The sequence below is a fragment of the Musa acuminata genome, chromosome BXJ1-8 (assembly GCF_036884655.1).
Source record: "Musa acuminata AAA Group cultivar baxijiao chromosome BXJ1-8, Cavendish_Baxijiao_AAA, whole genome shotgun sequence".
In the NCBI taxonomy this organism is placed as follows: Eukaryota; Viridiplantae; Streptophyta; class Magnoliopsida; order Zingiberales; family Musaceae; genus Musa; species Musa acuminata.
The window spans coordinates 10,001,787-10,024,919 of NC_088334.1; the positions used below are offsets into that span (position 1 = coordinate 10,001,787).

The 23,133-nt window shown below is 38.9% G+C and overlaps 2 protein-coding genes and 4 non-coding genes across 6 annotated transcripts; 4 read left to right on the forward strand and 2 right to left on the reverse strand.

The window, feature by feature from the left end:
* Nucleotides 1-1,579: 1,579 nt before the first annotated feature.
* On the reverse strand, nucleotides 1,580-6,759 carry LOC135587471 (protein SOSEKI 3-like). Its single transcript, XM_065078950.1, has 5 exons — nucleotides 6,286-6,759; nucleotides 6,119-6,188; nucleotides 5,931-6,046; nucleotides 4,880-5,813; nucleotides 1,580-2,244 (listed from the first exon to the last, which is right to left on the reverse strand). Exons 1-5 carry the CDS (start codon nucleotides 6,488-6,490, stop codon nucleotides 1,950-1,952), a joined length of 1,620 nt encoding a protein of 539 aa, XP_064935022.1. The 5' UTR covers nucleotides 6,491-6,759; the 3' UTR covers nucleotides 1,580-1,949.
* A 1,475-nt stretch (nucleotides 6,760-8,234) lies between these two features.
* LOC135591875 (U5 spliceosomal RNA) lies at nucleotides 8,235-8,351 on the forward strand. Its single transcript, XR_010478642.1, has one exon. It is a non-coding gene; the product is annotated as a U5 spliceosomal RNA (small nuclear RNA).
* A 520-nt stretch (nucleotides 8,352-8,871) lies between these two features.
* On the forward strand, nucleotides 8,872-8,992 carry LOC135591871 (U5 spliceosomal RNA). Its single transcript, XR_010478639.1, has one exon. It is a non-coding gene; the product is annotated as a U5 spliceosomal RNA (small nuclear RNA).
* Nucleotides 8,993-19,350: 10,358 nt separating this feature from the next.
* LOC135591876 (U5 spliceosomal RNA) lies at nucleotides 19,351-19,466 on the forward strand. Its single transcript, XR_010478643.1, has one exon. It is a non-coding gene; the product is annotated as a U5 spliceosomal RNA (small nuclear RNA).
* Nucleotides 19,467-19,987: 521 nt separating this feature from the next.
* Nucleotides 19,988-20,108, forward strand: LOC135591870 (U5 spliceosomal RNA). The gene has a single exon (XR_010478638.1). It is a non-coding gene; the product is annotated as a U5 spliceosomal RNA (small nuclear RNA).
* A 956-nt stretch (nucleotides 20,109-21,064) lies between these two features.
* LOC135588979 (zinc finger protein ZAT5-like) lies at nucleotides 21,065-22,647 on the reverse strand. Its single transcript, XM_065081308.1, has 2 exons — nucleotides 22,560-22,647; nucleotides 21,065-22,052 (listed from the first exon to the last, which is right to left on the reverse strand). Exon 2 carries the CDS (start codon nucleotides 22,046-22,048, stop codon nucleotides 21,194-21,196), a length of 855 nt encoding a protein of 284 aa, XP_064937380.1. The 5' UTR covers nucleotides 22,049-22,052; nucleotides 22,560-22,647; the 3' UTR covers nucleotides 21,065-21,193.
* Nucleotides 22,648-23,133: the final 486 nt, after the last annotated feature.

The window sequence follows — 23,133 nt, forward strand, 5'->3', positions numbered from 1 at the left end:
TAAAGGAATTTTCATTACCCATACTGGTTGCACATCGCTTAGTTCACATAACACAACATTTACACGATGTTTTGTGTGCTGACATCAAACGTAATCTCATTTTCGTTTCTCAATTTTGTAACTAAAATAATACCTCTATTGAATTCTTTCCTAACTCATTTCTTGTCAAGGAATTGAGCACGGGGGCATCTTTGGTCCGAGGCCAGAGTAAGGACAATATTTACGAGTGACCGCCCATTGCATACTCTTCCGTTGCAGCTCCAATTGATGTGTGGCATCGTCGTCTTGATCATCCCTCATCCTCTATCCAGTAAAAATTATTTTCCCATTTTTCTTTTCCTACTATTTAAAACAGTAGCATTGTATATGATTGTGATACTTGTTTAAGCAATAAAAGTCATAGAGTTTTTTTGGAATCTCCTCCATATCATGCTCTAGACCTTTTGAAATTATTTATACTAATGTTTATGGTCTTGCCCTAATTACTTCTTTTGATAAGTTTAGATTTTATGTCATTTTCGTATACTACTTTATCAAAGTATATATGGCTATACCCTCTCCATCATAAATTTAAAGTTTCAATAATTTTTTTCAACTTTAGATGGTTAGTCAAGAACTGTTTTCAATAATTTTTTTCAACTTTAGACGATTAGTCGAGAACTTTTTTCAGTCTACAATCAAAACAGTTTATTGAGACAGTGAAAATCAATCCCTCACACCCTATCTTTTAGCTTGTAGTATACAACATCTTAAACCGCCCTCACATACTCCTCAACTAGTTAGTTTTGCTGAACGCAAACATCGATATATAGTTGAAATCGACCTCACACTCCATCAAGCTTCTATGCCAATCATCTTTTGGTCTGTGGCTTTTCAAACTGTCGTCTACCTCATCAATCGTATACTCACTCCAGTCCTTCAATACCAGTCACCATTTGAAAAATTGTTTCACAAATCTTCAAACCTTCAAAAACTAAAAATATTTGAATGTTTGTGTTATCCATGGCTACGTCCTTATGCCTCGCATAAGCTAACATCATGATCTAAACCTTACATTTTTATTAGATATTCTCTTGAACATAACGCTTTTGATTGTTACGAACTCCAAACTTAAAAAGTCTTTATATCACATCATGTTCTTTTTATGGAGTCTATCTTTCCGTTTCAAAATCTTGAGTCTCCTGCTGTGCGCCCTTCTCCGACAACTATACATCACTAGAGTATATTGTCGATCTCGTCAAACGAGTCTCCCACAACACCACTCGATCATTCTTCTCAGGATCCACACTCTCTCCCGATTCAGTAGCTCCTGACTCTCTCTATTGCTCCTCTCCCTTTATCAAGGTTCACGTATTGCTTGCCAATAGAGAGCTTGTTCAGGGCTCACCAACAGTTCTTCAAAATGGCACTCCAGAGGAAGGCGACAGAATTTTCTGATACTGCTATCATGTAATCAGTGAAGTTGGTGGCCAATTTCCATCGGCAACAATTTGTAAGCCGGTTGACCGAAGTAAAGATCTAGCTTTTTCGATTGTTGATGATGCTCATGCAACCAGAGCTTCCTATGGGCATACAAAAAACCTAGACAAATGATGGAAGTGAAAGTTTGCTGAAGACACAGAGCAGATGAAATGCAACCTCCGGTGTTTCACAAGTGAGACCATTGCAGAAAAAGCTAGATTTGCGGAATCGGAATCGAATTCGAAACATAATAACATAACCTGAATGAGACCATTGCAAATCACATATCAACCTTTCATGCTCACCACTCAACAGTTCGACAAAGATGGACTGAACTTGTAAAGCTCTACTCAAGAATCAGAACCCTCCTCGCTATCATAACATGGGGCTCTGGACTGAATGGTTACACGAGCTCCCGATGTAAGTCTGCAAGAAGCAAGTACAATCTATCAAGTGAAGAAGCAGCACTCGATCACAATAATGGTTGATTAAGGGCAAGGAGAAACATAACTTTCCTCGATCATGATCACCTTCTCCTTTCTTTCTTTTGTAGATTCTACACCAGTGGATGATTCATTGACTGACAAGGTGATCCTTTGGTTTTCACTTTGAGATACTTCCCTGCAATCTAGTCCAGCAGAAGATTTCCTCGAGCCATCTGAGATAGATGACATACTTGCTTCACTTTTAGGCTGCTTGTTAATCGTACGAGGGAGACACTTCGAGGGTGATGAATTCATTAGCTTAGCTGTGCCCTGCTCTGAGTCTGGTGTCTTGCAATTCCTTTGAATTATCGAGTTATATATATGAAGCGCTAATTTAGCAGCATCATCGAAAGAATAAGAAGCACAGTGCAAGCTACTACGGAGACTAAACACTTGGATAAGAATGTAAGAATAAGAATCAAATACACAAGTAAAAATTTTCAACCGTATTCATATAAGAATATGACTTCTTGTCAAATCCCAGCTTATCCTGCCATATTACTGACAGCATTTGCTTCTTTGGACTCAACTTATAATGATTTTAGTTCATCAAGTCAAGAAAATTTATAGTATGCAGTAAATACCCTACATTTAGATGATAATGGAAATACTCGCACCAATAAGTGCTTGACATGTGGTAACCTAGTCAACATGAGGAGATTAAGAGACAAATACTAAGGGAATATTTTGCTTATATCTCAGAATATTTTTCAGGTAAAACGGATCAGGCCATAGAAATTGTTTACTAAATTTACTTCACCTCATTGATTACTAACTTGAATATCGAAAGGACAGTCAAGAAACCCACCCAACCCCGGTCTTCATATAGATTAGGAGTGTGCACACACCCGAGACCACCTTAGCCCCCGAGCCAGAGTCCAAGTCTCCCTTTTGACTGCATTAGACTTTTTGCGCACGCGACCGAAATCGAGTCGGGCTAATTTGGACATCACCAACATCACTACCATTAATTTGGTGTTAGAAGAAGGGCTCATGCCATAAGAACATCATTTAGTTAACCCACTCAATGGTCGCTCTAACAAGGGTCCTCCCACCCCTCACCCACAACGTGGCCGAAATGACCCAAAGTGCTACTTATGATGATAACATGGCTCGAAGCATTCTGTATGACGATAGCTCAATCAACACAACCCGAAGCACTCCCCTACAATGACAGCACAACTAAAATGGCCTGAAGTGCTCCTATGACAATAATATGATCAACACAACCCAAATTGCTCCTCTATGAAAGCAACACGATTGACACGACCTGAAGTGCTCATATACAAAAACAACATGACTGACACAACCCAAAGCACTCCCTAAAATGACAACTTAGTCGAAATGACCCGAAGCACTCTCTATGATTACACTGTGGCCAACATGGCCCAAGCGCTCCTCTACGATGATAGCACGACCGAAATGGCCTAAAGTGCTCCCTGTGATGACAGCACAACTGATATGGCCTAAAGCACTACTATATGACAATAGCACAATCGACACGATCTAAAGCACTCTCCTGTGATGACAGTGCAACCAAAATAGTATGAAATGCTCCATACGATGACAGCATGGCTAACACGATTCAAAGCGCTCCTCTATGATAACAGTGCAACCAAAATGACCTGAAGTACTCCCTACAATGACAACGTGACCAACACGGCTTGAAGCACTCCTCTATGATGTCAATGTAACCGAAATGGCTCGAAGCGCTCCACTATGATAATAACACAAACCAAAATGGTCCAAAGTGCTCCCTATGATGACAGTATGACCAACATGGCCCAAAACACTGACAATTTCGACCAAATGATCAAGGTGCATAACTCGGCGAGTGCCCAAGGCAACCAGGTTGATAGGTGCCTTGGTCGATTGATGCTCGAGATGGCTAGATTAGTCAACACCCGAGGTGGCCAACTCGGTCGAACGCTTGAGGCAACTAGGTTGGCCAGTGCCCGAGATGGCTAGGTTGGCTGATGCTCGAGGTGTTTAGGTCGATCATGTTCAACATGACTAGGTTGGCCGATGTCCGATGCAACTAGATCAATCAGAGACAATTATAAGGGTTTGACATGTGGTAGACAAATGATATGGGATCTCTTAAAGAGAGTTCTCGAAGTACAAATGATATGAGAAATATTTACACCAATAATGAGCTCTAGATGTGGTAGCCTAATCAATAGGAGAAAGACAAAAGACAAATGATTAAGGAATATTCTACCTATGCTTTAGAATATTCCCCAAGTAATACTATTAAAAGTCTATCAGGCCATAGAATTCGAGTTCGTTACTATTTGCTAAATTTACCCCACCCTCATTAGTTATTGATTTGAACTTCAAAGGGAAGTAATTAAGAAACCTCTACGACCTTGGTCTTCGTACAAGTTAGCTATGGAGCACGCACCAAAGTCTACCTTAGCCCTGCGAGTGAGTATCCGAGCCTCCCTTTTGATCACATCATATTTCTTACACATGCGATCCAAAATCAAATCGAGCTGATTTGGACATCATCAAGATCATCACTTTTCAGCTTATCACTTGCCCACTACAAGCTTCAAATATCAAAATCCAAGGGCGTTGTTCATTATAAAAAAAAAACAATCTCATAACACAATTGACATTTGCCACTGTGGACACAAAGATTAGATGATTTCAAATGGATGTAAGTAATTTTTCTTTCTTCATTTTGATAACCAACACAGCTCATGTCAGAAAAAAAAAAACAGTTTAAAACTTGCTCAAGGAGTAATCAATACTACCATCTAAATCGACCAAGATTTAGATCGACCAAGATTCTCTAGTTATCTAATTCAGAGTGGACTAAGATGTAACATTAAACTTCTCCTTGAATAATACCTATAATAATAAAAATAAATAAATATGGCAGTTAAACTTAAATATGCATTTGGACACAAGAAAAAGCCCAGAAGTACCTATCCGCATTGTATGAAGAAGAGCGTTTTAGAGTGGGCAGCATCATTTCTCTTACTATATTCTTGTGCTTCTTCAGCTCAATCAAGCTCCCACTGAAATATTCCTTGTTTTCTACTCTCGATCCCATTAGCCTCGGATGCTCCGACAGGTAGTCAATCTCTCCAAGCATCATGGATCCACCAAACATTGGCGAAGATAAATTTACATGGGAGAGTCTCGGCCTGTAGGTCGGCACCAGACCAAAGCTGTGGTGATCCTTCACAGAGATTGATCCACATGTAATTAATTGCATCAACACATTTGTTGGCCTTAACTTTGGCTTTGCATGAAAGAGGGCCTCCTCTTCCTCCTCCTCCTCCTTATGCATCCGAAAGCTCTTTATCTTACTAGTATCAGCTCTAATTAAAGATTCCAAGGTCTCCATCTTCCCACTAGAGGATGAATTGCTCCACGAAGTTGGTGCCGGTGAAATTGCATCCCCACCAGTCTCTAAGCGCTCTTTGGATCGCTGGTCATGGCTCCGCAGCCTCTTATCGAATTCAAGATCCACCGAGCTGTCATCAGTTGAAATTCCTCGGGTGAAGATGGCACGACCTCCACGGGCATTCATCTCTCCATCGTCATCCGTCTGAGTCGAAGCATCTGCAGCATTGACGGACTTATAAGCTCGGGACTCTGTTGGACCCACCAAACTCTTCTCCCATGCTGGAGGCCTTGGGGGTCCGAGACCTGGACAATGAAGCAAAGGGGAATGCTCATCGTCGCGAGGGGAAGGCGGTGACGGCGGTGGCTTTGGCTGTTCGATTGCAGACGAGGCAGGGGAAGAGGAGGAAGAACCGGTGGCTTCTTGAGTTCTTGAAATCGCGGGGTTCTCTTGCTGCTGGGGCTTCAAGTTCAGCAACCTGCTGTTGCCATTGTTTTGATGAATCCGATCTAGATGAGCAGAAATACGAGACAACATTTGTGATTACACTTCCTTGGCTTTCTATTACAAGTACAATTCCGAAACAAGTTTCATGTTGGGAAAAATGATACTACGTTTTTAGGTACCTGAAGGAGACTGATCTAAGAGCTCGGAGCCCTTGAGAACGTACTCGTTGCCATTAGCCGGGAGCACGAGATCATCCTCGGCGAGGTCATGCCACACGAATCCATTCTTGTAGCTCCTGAATCATCATCCCCGTAGACATTATTATAAACTGAAGCAAAAAAAGAAACGATTTTTACCACCCAACTACCTCTTGCAAGACCACGAATACATGGCGGGCATTCCCTTTCCTCTCAACACGTTGAGCCGATCGATCACATCTGCAGAACAAGACAGGATGTAACCCCATTCAGCGCAATGATGATCACGATAAATCAAAACTTTTCCACTGGATTGGGTTTGATTAGTACAGCCGACCTCTCAGGTACAGCCCGTCGGGGGAAGAGAGGGGGACTTCGATGAAATGAGGGTGCTCGAGGTGGCGGTTCCGACAGAGGTAATACACCACGGGGATCTTCCTCCCCTGGGGCAGCGGCGGCGGCGGCGGTGATGGCGGCTCCGCCCAATCGCGGGCGCTCTCCGGACTGGCAAGGCCGCCGTACTTCCTCGCTCGCTCCTCCATCACTTGCTTCCTATCACTCTCAACGGTAGTGGAGAAAGGGACTCGATAAATGTGGGATTTTGAAATGCGTATGGATAGGGACTGTGAAGGCGAGCAATAAAGCGAGATGATGAGGCGTTGCTCCTGCCCTGCGTTCCCAGCCAAGCTTGGTGGCGTTCGCGGAGAGGGCGAACGAGAAAGAAAGCGGTTGCGTTGGAGCAGCGGAGCATTGATTGCTCATGGGGAGCGGGGGGGGACGAAGCAAAAGGCCTCGGGAGCCCCAACGCTCGTTGGAGCCATTCGGTTGTCCAACCTCCAACGAGCGACGACGACACGTTGGATGATCCATTAAGATTCGGATAAACAACCGTTGATCTCATGTCGAATCTTATATTAAAGTATTGTCCGTCCAACCGTGGCCCACCTGGCAAGTTTGGCCGACTTACGGTACGATCTACGCCAGAACTTGAATCGGGACACGAAGCGACCCTCGTTACTTCAATAGGTCATCCCAAACTTGACGTCCGACGGAGTCAATGCAACCACCACTTCGATTTGACATAAAGGAGAGAGAGCAAACGATTCAAACATAAGGATCCAATTTGGATCAAAAGCGGATGTCGGTACCCGATAATGGTCTCGCGTGGGTGAATGCGGACTACATGACTCGGATCAATTGGGGAACAAATTCTCGCGCATGATTCGAGTACATTTTATGGTGCGCACGGACGTGCCGTCGCTCTCATGAGCTTTTTCGTTGGCATGGGGGCGTGCGTGAATCCCGAGAGGACCAGTGATTGACTCCTGTAATGGGATAATGATGAGAGGGAGGCACATGGGAGGGAGTGATTCAATTGTGATTGATGATGACGAAGGGAAGGCTCCGTGATCGACGAACAAACAGTGTGCGAGCGATTGGGTTCAGTCGCTCGGTGTACCGTCGAGCGCGGCCGTAGGAGGGACGGAAACAGCTCCCGCCGCTGCTTACCGCACTGCGGGCAAAAGCCTGTGCGTCTGACATAGTTTCATAGCGATGAAGCGTGGTGGAGAGGTGCTACTGCAGCAGCCAGTAGGGCTCGTGACGAGTTAAGTGACACTTTCTGGGCTGTGCTTTTCAAAGAAGACAAGAACACATTGCATGATCAGATTACTCCAAGAACGTGACTACAAGTGCTTTGATGCATTAACAGCACTGTCATTGTTCAGAAGTTCCAATCTAATAGCAGATACGCGGGTACCTGATCAGGAGTGGATCGCATCCAGAATGATACTTCTCACAGGTTTTTGTTGTTTCTTGTAGATTTGTAGCTCAAGCCTTGTGCTTTTCTACCTCTTGATCGTGCACTCTAATAGACAGAAACCACGACCAATTTGCGACTTCGAAGCCTTCGCTCTCCAACCCACAGCAATTCTGAATTGGAGAGAAGTAGACACTAAACTGTAGAAAAACTTGTAATCCTTTCGATTCAGTATGATCATGAGTGACACGAGTATTCGGAGTAGAAAGATCTCCAATGACTTCGTGCATTGATTCATTGGCAACAAAAGCATAACGGAGCAATAAAGCGGAGTGAACAGAAGAAAACCAAACAGGAAAGGTGAAATTGATATTCGAGCAATAATGCATTAGATAATCGGTTGAGGAAGACGAGGGAGAAGGAAAAGTGGGACCGCTTGGGGCTGTAGTCCCACATCGCTTAAGCAAGCAGGTGGAAGGCTCAATGGTTGTATATAAACATGGGCTTCAGGCCGGGAACAATCACGCAGCTGCGTGGTGAGAACAAAGCGAACTATTCTTTCGCCTTTTACTAAAGAATACCGTGTGCTCGCCACATAAAGCAGTGTACGCTAATTTTTGAAGGGGTCCTTTTCAGTTGAAATTCGAGCCCCAATAAGTCAATGTCAATCTTTTTGTACTTTCTTATGTTTAGTCAGATTAAGTGGCTAATTGGTTCCTTTCGAAACACTTTGAACACCAACAAGACCAAATCGTGACAGTGAACCATTCAGCCACCAACCCCATCCAATGTGCGTCCGAGAGAGCGTATCGAATGGGGTTATGACATTGAAATTAGGTAAAACCACCAACAGTGACTTGCTACGTTGTACGAATACACAATGGGCAAACTTTGAGAGTCATACGGCGAAGAGAACTTCTAATCCTGACGATTTAATCTCATCATCGGCAAATAACAGAGCAACAAAGCGGAACGAATACAGAAATTTATACTCAACGCATGAGATTGTGATTCGATTCTCAAATGATTAGTAGGTTGGGGAAGAAGAGGGAAGTGGGAAAAGTGAGGCCGGCTCGGAGCTTTAGTCCCATATCGCTTAACCAAGCTGGTGCACGGGCCATTGGTGTGTCTATAACATGGGCTTCTTCCAGACGCAACTCACGCAGCTGCGTGGTGAGCACAAAGCGAACTATTCTTTCGCCTTTTACTAAAGAATACCGTGTGCTCGCCACCTTAAGCAGCATACGCCAATTTTTGGAGGGTATCCCACTCTTTTTAGGGCGGGCCCTGTTAAGTCAAAGTCAAAACGTTTTATCCTCCTTGGGTTTCGAGTTGGATGAAAACTGGGTTCTCTTTGTCTACTCTTAACGCATTTACGATTTTTAATTTTGGAATAAATTGTAATCGTCTATTTGATGTAGAATTAGAAGCGAATTCAATTGACTTTTATGCGATTATGAATGCAAAGTTTTCCTATATAAATATATGAGATATTCTATCCAAGAAATTTATTTGTGTTTATGAAGCATAATCACTCACAAATAAAAGTATGCTAATATCTAAGTATCCTTCACGGGCATAGTATCTCTAACATATGATTTTTGATGATAAAAGCATATTGACTTCTAACATGTCGTTTTTAAACATCAGTGTCTCCGATGCACGATGAGTCCTTTGCAAACAAAAGCATTCTAAGCGTCTAACATATCTTTCATGATAAAAAAGCATCCTAGCATCCAATGCATCCTTTGTGAACATAAGTGTATCTAATATGATAAGTATATATAACATGTGACGCATATATCTAACATGTGATGCATCTGAAGTGTCTGTTGTGTCCCTCACAGATAATCCTTGACACAACAGATCTAAAAAATCTTTCACATATAGTAGTAGCTTGACCATTCAAGAAAGTGGCACCTTCCCAACAGTATGCCATATCGATCAGATGTTACTTCTTAGTTTATTACCAAAAAAATAGGAGACACTAGTGGTTTCCCTTAGTAATTCTGCGCCAGATGGTATTGTTACAATGAGTCAAGTAACAAGCAGTTTGTTGAATGAGGAGTTGAGAAGAAAGAGTTCAGCAACATCTCAGAATGATTCACAGGCACTTATCTCAGAGAACAGATTAATGTCAAAGTCTAGAAGCAGTTCACGCATGAGTAGGAGCAAGTCAAGATCAAGAAAAGATATTGTTTACTATAACTGTGGTGAGAAAGGACATTTCAAGAACCAATGTAAGCAACCTAAGAAGAGCAAGAAAAAGGGAAAATAAGTAGAGTCTATAGGGTCAAAAGATAATATCACAGCTATAGTGTAGGGTGGTGATTATTTGATTTTGTCTCATTCTGATGATATTTTTTCTTGTGTGTGTCAGGATCTTGAGTGGGTGATTGACACAGGTGTTTCTTATCATGCTACACCACGAAGAGAGTTTTTTGCTACATACAGGTCTGGAAATTTTGATGTTGTCAAGATGGGCAACTATGACACAATAGACATCATAGGCATGGGTGATATCCATTTAAAGACCAACCTTGGCTGCAAGTTGGTACTTAAGGATGTGAGGCATGTGGTTGACTTGAGGCTGAATTTAATTTCAGTTGGAAAGCTAGATGATGAAGACTATGATAGCAGATTTCACAGAGGGCAATGGAAGCTCAGTAAGGGTTCTCTTGTGATAGTTAATGGAAAGAAATGTCCTATTTTATACAGGTTGCAGGCTAAAGCTTATTGTGAGCAGTTAAATGCTATAGAAAAAGACTTCAGCATGGAGTTGTGGTATAGGCGACTGGGACACATGAGCGAGAAGGGGTTGAAAGCTCTTTCTAAGAGAGAGGTATTACCATACTTCAGAGGTATACATCTGAACCCTTGTATTGATTGTTTGACAGGTAAACAACATAGAGTTTCATTTGCTAGTTCTGCTTTGTCTAGAAAAATGCATGTCTTAGACCATGTTTATACATATGTATGTTGTCCTTGGAGGACAAAAACTCCTGGTGGATCTGTTGATGTTCTTGGTATAAGTGGTGCACTTTATTTTGTCACTTTTATATATGATTTTTCCAGGAAAGTTTAGGCCTATGCTTTGAAGAACAAAGATCAAATTATTAATGTCTTCAAAGAGTCTTATGCTAGGGTTGAAAGGGAGACAGAAAGACAATTGAAATACATAAGATCATATAATGGTGGTGAGTATACAGGATTATTTAATGATTATTATAGGTCATATGGGATCCAACATGAGATGACAGTTCCTGATACACCTTAGCATAATATATTTTTCATGAACAAAAATATCCAAAGTGTTTGATATGTCCTTTGCAAATGAAAATATGTCAACATCCAATGTGTTCTTCGTGGGTATAAGTATATTCGACACATGATCTATCCTTTACGAACAAAAGCATCCAAAACATTTGATGCTTCTTTCATGGACAAAAGTATTTGATGCATCACTTACAAATAAAAGCATGCTAATATCTAAGTATCCTTTGCGGGCATAAGCATCTCTAACACATGATGCATCTTTTGATGATGAAAGTATATTGACTTCCAACATGTCATTTATAAACATCAGTGTCTCCCATGCACGATGAGTCCTTTGCAAACAAAAGCATTCTAAACTTCTAATGTGTCCTTCATGGTCAAAAAAACATCCTAACATCTAATACATCCTTTGTAAACATAAGTATATCTAACATGTGACACATCTGAAGTGTCTATTGTGTCCCTCACAGAAAATGCTTGACACACAAGAGATCTAAAAAATCTTTCACATACAGTAGTAGCTTGACCATTCAAGAAAGTGGCACCTTCCCAACAGTATGCCATATCGATCAAGACTCAACCTTCTCTCGAAGTGGACATCTATGTGACACTATACTAAATTAGTTGAGACCTAACCTCTATCGCCCGAAATGAGCATGAGCATCTCGGCAACACCATGCCAAATTGACTGAACCAATCTTTGACACTCGATGTGGGCACTTCGACAGCCTTGTAGTAAATGAACTCGATGGAGTCAACAAGATGCATCAACACTTCGACATGTTCTGGATAGACAACAGCACGCATAAAAAAGATGTAGGGGTGATTTGGAATGATAATGCCGATAAAGAGCATCAGCATCTCAACGTTGCAATACAACCACAAGAGCTTACGAGTCATGGTATTCCAGATCTCGATGAGATACAACACGACAACATCATCAAAGACCATCTGCATCAATTGAGCTTTAGAAAGTGAAGCACTATGTGGTTATGTCTGACCCACATCATCAACTACTTATACGCAAGCCACGTGTTGGGCTCGCATCACCAACTAGCCATTCACAAAGGTGTTGGGGACTCGGGGTGTTTGACCCATATCGTAGGTAGAGAGATGTCTGATCCACATAACCTGTCATCCATCGATGAGAGACGAAGCATGGCCAAGGAGTACTCCACAAGCTTGCAATTGCAACGTTTCATGCCTCAACTTGTTCCACCACTTAGACATGGGCATCTTGACACCCTACAACAGATCGATGATGGGTTTCCATCGTCCAACATGGGCTAGATCGGGCAACGATGGAGTCTCGTTGCTCGACGAGGATTTCTTGGCATCTTCACCTCAAATTAAGCGATAATGTGTTTTTTTTAAGTATAAAAACTATAACCATGTTATTATTATGTAAAAAAAATTAATATCAGAATAAAAATTAAATAACAATAGATCGAGATTAGGTTTACATATCATTCAAAAAATATTTATATGATATGCAAATGCATCATCATCGGATTCAAAAGTTATAACGATACCGATCTACAAAAAGAACTAGACTTACTATCTTCCTACTTTTTACCATTCAAAAAATCACTATAAGCGATATAATAAGAATTGATGGAGATTGAGAATAAATCTCGTATTGTATGTAATCTATAAGAGGTCATGTCTATCCATATATAAGAGCAAAGGATCTAGAATAAAGAAGTATGAGAGTCTCTTCCATCAATTTAATCTCATGAGGAATCCTATCATGGACTTCCTTTTTATTATTTAATAATCATAATCATAATCTAATCAGATTTATGATATATCTAACCTAATTAAATAGTACCTCATAATCTAACATTCTACAACTTAGCACATTAATTGGTAAGATATAAAAAAAATTTAAAATTAAAATAAATAAAATAAAAGTTTATTTTAAAAATAATTTTACTTAGTCAGATTTTAAAAATTTTAAAAAATATATTATACATGGCTATTAATTTTAAAACAAGTCAACAAGTTCAGTATAAACAATAATGCTTCATTAAATCCAACTAACTATACAAAGTCCCTTTTATGTCATTAATGTCATAGTCCCTTTTATGTATCACAACATTGATAATTTTTTCTAATATAGTTTATAATGACCCCTATAATTTATATTGTTAAGACAATCTTGTCATTACATTCAACTATAATATGCATAAATATAAATATAAACAGGATAGTAAAAATAAATAACTTTAATTTAAAAATAAAATATTAATAATAATATTCATTTAAATATGTATCGTCATATAATTTATAACTTATTCATAAGCTTTATTCTAAGAATATGCTTTTTAAATATTTTAGATTGTAAAACTTTAGCAAATGTATCAACAATCATCAAAGTAGAGTTTAGGTTCTCAATTAATAATTATTTTATCTGGATTCTTTCTCTAATCACCAAATATTTTATTTTGATATGCTCAGAACTACTATAGTACTTAACATTATAGAAAAGAAAACTATTACAATGTTATCATAAAATATCTTTAGCGACCTAATAATTGAGTCAACCACACCGAGTCTTAAGATAAAATTTTAAAACTATAAAGTTTGATTTATAACATCAAAGCATATTATAAATTCAGCTTTCATTATTGATGATGCAATAAAGAATTACTTTATATTTTTTTCAAAAAATTACCCCTCCAACTAACATTAATAAAAATTATGAAGTGGACTTCCTACTGTCATGATAATTTATAAAATCAATATCTAAATATCCTATTACTTTAAGTTGATTTGATCTTCTTTATTAAGCATTATAGTCTTTCGTTCTCTATATATATTTCATCATTTTCTTCATATCTTTTCAATGTTACATTCTTGGATTGTTTTGGTATCTACCAATCATTCTTACTGCAAAACTGATATATGATTTTGTACAAGCTTGAGTATATAATCGACTTTCAACTGCACATGTAGAAAAATATCTTTCATTTGATTTATTTTCATGTCATTTTTTGTACACTAGTTTTGACTGTATATCAAATATCTTATATTTTTCTTATACAGTCCTAATAATCATTAAAATCTATACTTGAATATCTTAATAATAATAATATAAGCTATCTCATTCATATCAACGATATTAAAAATTACTATTACCAAGCAAAATATTATCCACATATAAGATTGATATAATAAACTTACTCCTATTGACTTTCATATATATATATATATATATATATATATATATATATATATATATATATATATATATATATATATATATATCAATAGTATTTTTTAAAATATGAAGAAAGTAATAGTGTTATAAAACTTTGTATATTATTGTTTGGAAGCTTATTTAAGACCATAAATATATTTTCTAAGTTTGCAAACCCAATTTTTCTTTCCATTTTCTACTAATCCTTTAAGTTATTTAATATAGATTTTCTCATTTGGATCTCGATTAAGAAATATTATTTTCATATTATATAGTGAAACTTATAATTATAATAAGCTACTAATGTTATAACGATCCTCAATAAGTCTCTTTTAAAAACTAAAGAAAATATCTCAATATAATCGATAACTTCTTTTTGAGAAAAACCTTTGGTCAGAAATATAACTTTATCATTCGATATTATCCTTTAAGTCATATTTTATTTTCAAGTCCCATCACATTTTATTTTCAAGACCCATTTGTAACTTACTAGTTTATATTTATTAGATAATTTAATAAGTTTCCAAACACCATTCTAATCCATCAATTTCAACTCTTCTTTTCAATGTTATAGTCTTAGGTTGTTTTGGTATCTACCCATCATTTTCACTACAAAACTGATATATGATTTTATACAAGCTTGAGTATATAATCAACTTCCAACTGCATGTGCAAAAAAATATCCTTCATTTGATTCATTTTTATGTCAATTTTTTTACATTGGTTTTGATTGTATATCAAATATATCAAAGATTTGATCAATATATCCTTTCTTATATAATCATTAAAATCTATACTTGAATATCTTAATAGCAATAATATAAGCTATCTCATTCATATCAATGATATTAAAAATTTCTAATGTGAAACATCTTATTTTTATGTAATAAACTAAAATTCCTATTACCAAGCAAAATATTATCTACATATAAGACTGATATAATAAACTTACTCCTATTGACTTTCATATATATATATATATATATCAATAGTATTTTTTAAATATGAAAAAAGTAATAGTATTATAAAACTTTGTATATTATTGTTTGGAAGCTTATTTAAGATCATAAATACATTTTCTAAATTTACAAACCTAATTTTTCTTTCCATTTTCTATGAATCCTTTAAGTTGTTTAATTTAGATTATCTCATTTGGATCCCGATTAAGAAATATTATTTTCATATTATATAGTGAAACTTATAATTATAATAAGCTACTAATGTTATAACGATCCTTAATGAGTCCTTTTTGAAAACTAAAGAAAATATCTCAATGTAATTGATGACTTAAAAACCTTTGGTCAGAAATATAACTTTATCATTCGATATTATCTCTTAAGTCATATTTTATTTTCAAGACCCATCACATTTTATTTTCAAGACCCATTTGCAACTTACTAGTTTATATTTATTAGATAATTTAATAAGTTTCCAAACACCCATCAATTTCAACTCTTTTTTTATTGTATCATATCATCTTTCAGAATCATTATATTAGAATCATTTTTTATTCCTATATCATAATTTGATTCACGTAGATACATCACATAATCATAAAAAATTACATATCTTCCCCTTTGAAATCTTTTCAAAACTACAAGTTGTGATTGTTTTATAAGATCATTAGTAGTGACATCAACATCATGTGTGAATTTATTAATATTATTTTATTATTCACACTCAATATTTCATTCAGTGATTTGAGAAACAATAACATCTCGAATAAAAAATGATAAAGGAGTATCAAGTATATCCTCTATATCAAAATTAATTTTTAAAAATTTTTTACTCGCACTAATTTTATCATTTTCTAAGAATCTTTATATTACTATATTCTACTATTCATGTACTATGATTAGGACAATATAATTTATAACTCTTTAATTTTTTTTAGATAACTAATAAAATACATAAAAATAGTTATTGGATTTAATTTTCTTTCATGTGAATTGAAGATTTATCTTTGTAGGATAATCCTAAATATGTAGATTTCTCAAATTAAATTTTTAATCATTTTATAATATAAATAGAATCGATAGAATTGATTTACTAGAAATCTTATTTAAGATATACATAACTATCCAAAGCGCTTCACCCCATATTGACTAAGGTATAGAATAATAATTTATTATACTTATGACCATGTCCATAAGAGTGAGAACATATGAGATATTTCTCTCATGATATCGAGAGTTGATGATTCTCTATTGACACCCAATTACCTTTGTAAGGTTGGCTATCATTCATAATGACCGTTTGTACTAGATCCGGAACTTCCAGATCTATAGGTTTGGTATCAAAAAATGAAGTACTCAAACAACACATCCTTGGCGTCTGAAGTCTAAGGACTAAATACACAATTAGGATTACAGAATCAATATCTGACGATGAAGTATTATTAACTATCTAATATTCCGTAAGTAGATCATTTAGTGAACTAATTCTCTAATAAGCATCTGCACTATATTCCTAGTATCCCCATACAAGTAGCTATGAGACCAACTATCTCCATCATATGAATGGGTATATAATACATCGGTCTATTTAGTTATCTTGATATCCCTCTCGAGTAACTTATGACCGGAAATATTTAAGGTTTATGTTTAAAGACGAATTGGTTTCATTATCATGATCTCATTATGATCCAATTCTCATTGCACAGATCTAAGGACATCATAATATATTCATCATCCAATATAAAGTGAAAAAATTCTATAATAATAATAACAACAAAAATTATTCAGTATATTACAGGTATCATCACTCATATGATTGGCTAGCATGACACTTGTAACTAGTAATACCAAGATGGAGACCTACATGACACCCCTACCCTAGGTAGTTGGCATCACATAGATCGTCAATGGGGAATTGAAGATGTGGTATGAGAGTCTAATGATGATGACACCAAGAATTACTAGTAGAAACTTGGATAGAGTTACACTAGAAACTTTTAAACTCAGGTACTAAAAGATAGTGATCAACTAATAAGGCACATCCACCCTTCATCATCCGAAGCGAATAGATAGACTAATCAACCAAGATACTCTACCTCCCAACATAAGTTTCTTAATAGTATTAATAGTTCGAGTAGTGTCATCTCTTGACTACTCAATATAACCTATCAAAGTGGTTTGGGTGATATCATCTCCTCTATTGCCCAGTATATTCTTTTGAGGCTAAGCATCAAAGTGAACTTGATGTACCCTCAGGCTAAGCATTCAAATGCGTTTGATCTATTCTTCTCGAGCTAAGTATCCAAATGCACCCGATATATTATTCTCGGGCTAAGCATTAAAATATTCTTGATATACTCTTCTTAGGCTAAGCACCAAAATATGCTTGATATATCCTTCTCTAGCAAGACATAAGAGGTTGCTTGATGTGCCTTTTTCAGGCAAAGCTTCAAAAGTTGTCTGATGTGTCATTCTCAGGTAAAGCATCGAAGGTTGCTCGATGCATTCTCTTCAGGTCAAGCATCAACATTGGTCACTCGATACACTAGTTACCCATATGTTGAGCCAACATATGGCAACACTTCCGAACCTCTTCGAGAGAACTTTCAAAGTAAGTCTTAGGGAGAGACAAATAATAGAAAAAAATACTTACCTAATCATGGCTCGACATATAACAATATAGTTAACACGAGAAGGACAAGGCCCTAGTTAACAATTGAGCCACGTGAACATTAGCTTAATACAAATTATTATTTTTATTTTTTATTTATAAATTAACTTAAGTATCAAAGAGGCCATGAAACCCATCCAATTTTGGTCTTCATACAAATAATAAGCGAGCCTCCAAGCTCCATCAGTCAAGTTAGAGTACTTTTTATGTACTTGGGTTTGAATCAAATCGGGTTGATTAGGACATCATATCTCTCATCACCATCTATTACACATGATGACCTGACTTGATCCAACCATTCCCACCATTTTCAACTTCCAATATATCATTAGGTACGTACCATTTTGCAAGGATAATCAATCATTCTTTGCTTCTACACCATCTTTCTAACATTCCTACGTTCATATATTTCATTGATATATAATATACATATGTCTTTCCATATAATAACGTGATTCTTTGCCTCGATGATGTATGATCAGTTGCGCTCGCCACCATTAACACAGAAGTTTTCTCTGACTAAATTATAGATCCAATTTGGCGGTCTCATGTCGTTGAATGCCTCGATCGAAAGAATAAAATCTATAAAGCCCAACATAAGTAAAAGACCAATGACGTGACACCATCTCTACGATGACTTCGGCAGTTGGCAAACACCATGATCATTTAACTAAACCTATGGAGCCACAAGGAAAGTGTTATCTATGATCTGAGCCACATCGAGGGTTATCTATAATCTTGTAGATTTCGTTAGAATTCAGCAGGATGTCGATCGGCGTGAACATGATTGATTGTGCCCAAAGGAGTTAACTGTTGTCTTTCTTACAAGACAGGAGGGTGGTGGGTTGCATGAATGCATCGTTAGCTTTAGGCGAGATGGGTAGCATTGCATTGTAGAAGCCTATTGAGTATTTTCGAATAAGAGTTAAATCATGATAAGATGATGTTCTCATACCTATAAATAACCAAATCCCTCTCGTCAGAAAAAAGAAAAAAAACACTAATAAATAATGTAGAGATCAACAATTTTCATGAGTTTAGCTCTGTCATTGTCTGAAGCGAGTCGTTTAGGGGACGACATATAGTATTAGCTATATCTCATTACAAAATCAAATGACATTCACACCTTTGTTCGTCTAAGTTGACGACAACCCGCAGCCAGTCTGAATTGGAGAGAACTTATTATAAAAATGACCACCAACAGTGACTTGCTGTGTTGCAGAAGTAGACACTAAACTGTAGAAAAACCTGTAATCCTTTCGATTCAGTATGATCATGAGTGACACGAGTATTCGGAGTAGAAAGATCTCCAATGACTTCGTGCATTGATTCATTGGCAACAAAAGCATAACGGAGCAATAAAGCGGAGTGAACAGAAGAAAACCAAACAGGAAAGGCGAAATTGATATTCGAGCAATAATGCATGAGATAAGTCGGTTGGGACCGCTTTGGGCTGTAGTCCCACATCGCTTAAGCAAGCAGGTGGAAGGCTCAATGGTTGTATATAAACATGGGCTTCAGGCCAGGAACAGTTACGCAGCTTCGTGGTGAGCACAGAGTGAGCTATTCTTTCGCCTTTTACTAAAGAATACCGTGTGCTTGCCACATAAAGCAGTGTACGCTAATTTTTGAAGGGTTCCTTTTCGGTTAAGATTTGAGCCCCAATAAGTCAATGTCAATCTTTTTGTACTCTCTTATGTTTAGTCAGATTAAGTGGCCAATTGGTTCGTTTCGGAACTCTTTGAACACCAACAAGACCAAATCGTGACAGTGAACCATTCAGCCACCAACCCCATCCAATGTGCGTCGGAGAGAGCGTATCGAATGGGGTTATGACATTGAAATTAGGTAAAACCACCAACAGTGACTTGCTACGTTGTACGAATACACAATGGGCAAACTTTGAGAGTCATACGGCGAAGGGAACTTCTAATCCTGACGATTTAATCTCATCATCGGCAAATAACAGAGCAACAAAGCGGAACGAATACAGAAATTTATACTCAACGCATGAGATTGTGATTCGATGCTCAAATGATTAGTAGGTTGGGGAAGAAGAGGGAAGTGGGATAAGTGAGGCCGGCTCGGAGCTTTAGTCCCATATCGATTAACCAAGCTGGTGCACGGGCCAATGGTGTGTCTATAACATGGGCTTCTTCCAGACGCAACTCACGCAGCTGCGTGGTGAGCACAAAGCGAACTATTCTTTCGCCTTTTACTAAAGAATACCGTGTGCTCGCCACCTTAAGCAGCATACGCCAATTTTTGGAGGGTATCCCACTCTTTTTAGGGTGGGCCCCGTTAAGTCAAAGTCAAAACGTTTTATCTTTCTTGGGTTTCGAGTTGGATGAAAACTGGGTTCTCTTTGTCTACTCTTAACGCATTTATGATTTTTAATTTTGGAATAAATTTTAATCGTCTATTTGATGTAGAATTAGAAGCGAATTCAGACTTTTATGCTATTATGAATGCAAAGTTTTCCTATATAAATATATGAGATATTCTATCCAAGAAATTTATTTGCGTTTATTAAGCATACGCATATTTATTTTCGTTTCTTTATTGCCGTCACTAAAAGTAAACGCAAAGGGCAACATATAGCGCCCAACGATTTCCAACGGTTGCACTCGCAGCTGTTCCGTATCTGCCAAGAAAACCTAATAGATTAGTGTTCGCCTTTGGTGAGAGTGCGAAGCACACAAAAGCTTTACGCCGCCACAACTGGTTGCTTAGCTGCACTTTTGGTGCCACCACTCGAAGGACCTTTTGAGATAAACTAGAGGGCAGTGCACACTATTATAGCTGTCGATCATAGGTGTAGATGGATTATAAACGGCAGCAGCCCAACCGAGCATGTTCCATTGTCAAACACCTCCTCCCCCTCACCATCTAAACCTGGAAGACACATCTCATTCATTTCTGGCTTGATCAACTCAGCTCCTGGGTGCAGTTCTTGGACTTTCCTGGAACGAAAGCAGTGTGTGACACATTGGCCTGGCCTCACTGGTTATCTAACTCACGTCTGCCCTCGGCATCTCTCGACAGGGATTAATTGTCTTACAAACGAGACAAGCTCAAGGTAGGGTGAACTACTCAGCGACTCTTCGAAAGGGAGAGAAGAAAACAAGAGACTGTTCACCTTTACGTCACCGCAATGTCATCCGTCTCTCAATCCACAGATGTCAAGCATATCTCTTCTTAATTAGTGCCATGTACATCAAAGAAAAGAATTCAGAGAACCATTAATCGGTATGAAGTCGTGAAGAAACAAGGATGAATTGTTCACAGAAGCCACAACAACCCAAATTGTAATCAGTCAAAAGTAAAGAAAGAATTGTGATAATGGACATATTTTGCCTTTCGTTGGTCAACGCGGTGGCGTTAGTAATGGCAGTCGACCACCAAGGCCGATGCCGACGCCCGGAAGATGAGCGGGCGCTTGCTGGCCAATGAGAGCGTCGGCGAAGGCGGCCTCTGGAGCCCGTCGTCTGCGGGAGCGGGGAGGTTCAGATCCAACGAAAGAAAGCTCTTGTCCTTCTTGGCTTCTTGGCTGTCTGCGGCGCCCAGCGGCTTGTGCCGCCTCATGTGGCCTCCGAGCGCCTGACCGGAGCTGAACTCTGATCCGCATATCGAGCACTCGTGGACCTTCGGCTTCGTGTTCGTCTGCCCACTGCCCGCGATCGGCTTTGAGAAGGAATTCATACTGATTTGAAGGATATCGTCGCCGGCCGCCAGCTTCTTCTCCTCCGCGGTCGTCCCGGCGGCTAGCTTGGTCTTCCTGTGGCTGGTCCGATGTCCGCCGAGCGCCTGGAACGACGGGAAGCATTTATTGCATGTCTTGCACTCATACACGTAAATTCCAGCCTTGCCGTTGGTCGTCGTGGCCCCCTCCGCGAGTCTTCGGCTGGTAAACCTCTCGGACCCGCTGCCGCCGGCGACAACACCGCCGGCATCGCCCTTCTGCTCTTCTAGATTGGGCCCGGCGTCCAACGTTCGGCCCTGGGCAAGAAGGATGAGGCAGTTGGCCATGTCCTCCTCCTCCTCGGTGACGGTCCCGGAGGCGGCCTCGGCCGAGGAGGCCGATAGCGAGTCGGCGACAGCCATGGACAGCACAGGCGGCGGCTGTGTCCTCTGGCGCTTGGTGCGCTTGCCTTTAACTACTGCATGAACGAATTCATCATTGGATGCGCTGTCGCTGCTGTTGGAATAAGCCATGGCTTCCTCCGGAGTTTCCATCTCCCTTAGAACGAGAGGAAGAGGTGGAGGAAACTAGAGAGAGTGAGTGGAGGTGCTAAAACAATAAGAAGGCTTATTGCAAGACCTGTCTTTATGTATATATTTATACATCCACAGATGGGAGTCAAATGCCGCCCCTTGCTATTATTGTGAGAGGATAACCATGACTTGGCCTCACTTGCTCACATACATGGCCTTCAGCACTAAACATAGGGAAAATTAGGTGGACACAGGAGAGGTGTGGAGTGAAGAGAGGAACAATAGCAAAGGACAGAGGGGACGGACTGCACAACACCAACCAAAATGCCTAATCCTGGAGCTTGTTTGCTCTCCTTCTCACTTAGCTATGTTTTGTGGAGGAAGGAGTTGGCCACACAAACTGTCACAGGACCCAAGGATGGGTGACATCGAGACTCGCAAAAGGTTGGCATGCACCATAAAAGTCATGGGGTGGAGGTCAGTAACAACGTGAGGAGGAAACGAGAACAACAAAGGAGATGATGGGGAGTACCTGACGATGCCCTCTGTGAAGAACCTACGCTCACACGGAAACTACGCTCCTCCTCCCTTTGCTTGCTCGCAGCTGAGTTCCAATTGGGCTTGTTTAGCTAAAAGCTTACCTTGTTTTAGTTTCCAGCCATCTAATATATCTGAGGTAAACAGAGCAAATACAATGGGCGATGCACGCCTCTCGAAGCCAACAGAGCTAACGATGACGGGGACTGGTAGCAGGTGGTTCCTGCAGCTGTTGGATTGCTTGCAGTGGTTGATCAACTAAAGGACCAATTAGCACTCTCAAAAGTATATCACAGTCTCAAATATCACTTAGAATTAGTAGTTGACTCTTGATTTCTAGCAGAGATTTAAACTATCTTTATGGAAGCCACGCATAAAGAAAAGCACCATAAGGTGTTGGTTAGTATTACTTGCCCCTCAACTGCACTCGAACACACACACACACACCCACGTCTCTCTCTTCCATGATTGGATCGGGAAGGAGGACTCCATGACTTTAGAATAGCTTGCCACAGGATTCATGGCTTCAAACAACTGGACGGTTTGTTGGTAACGATGACGGACACATA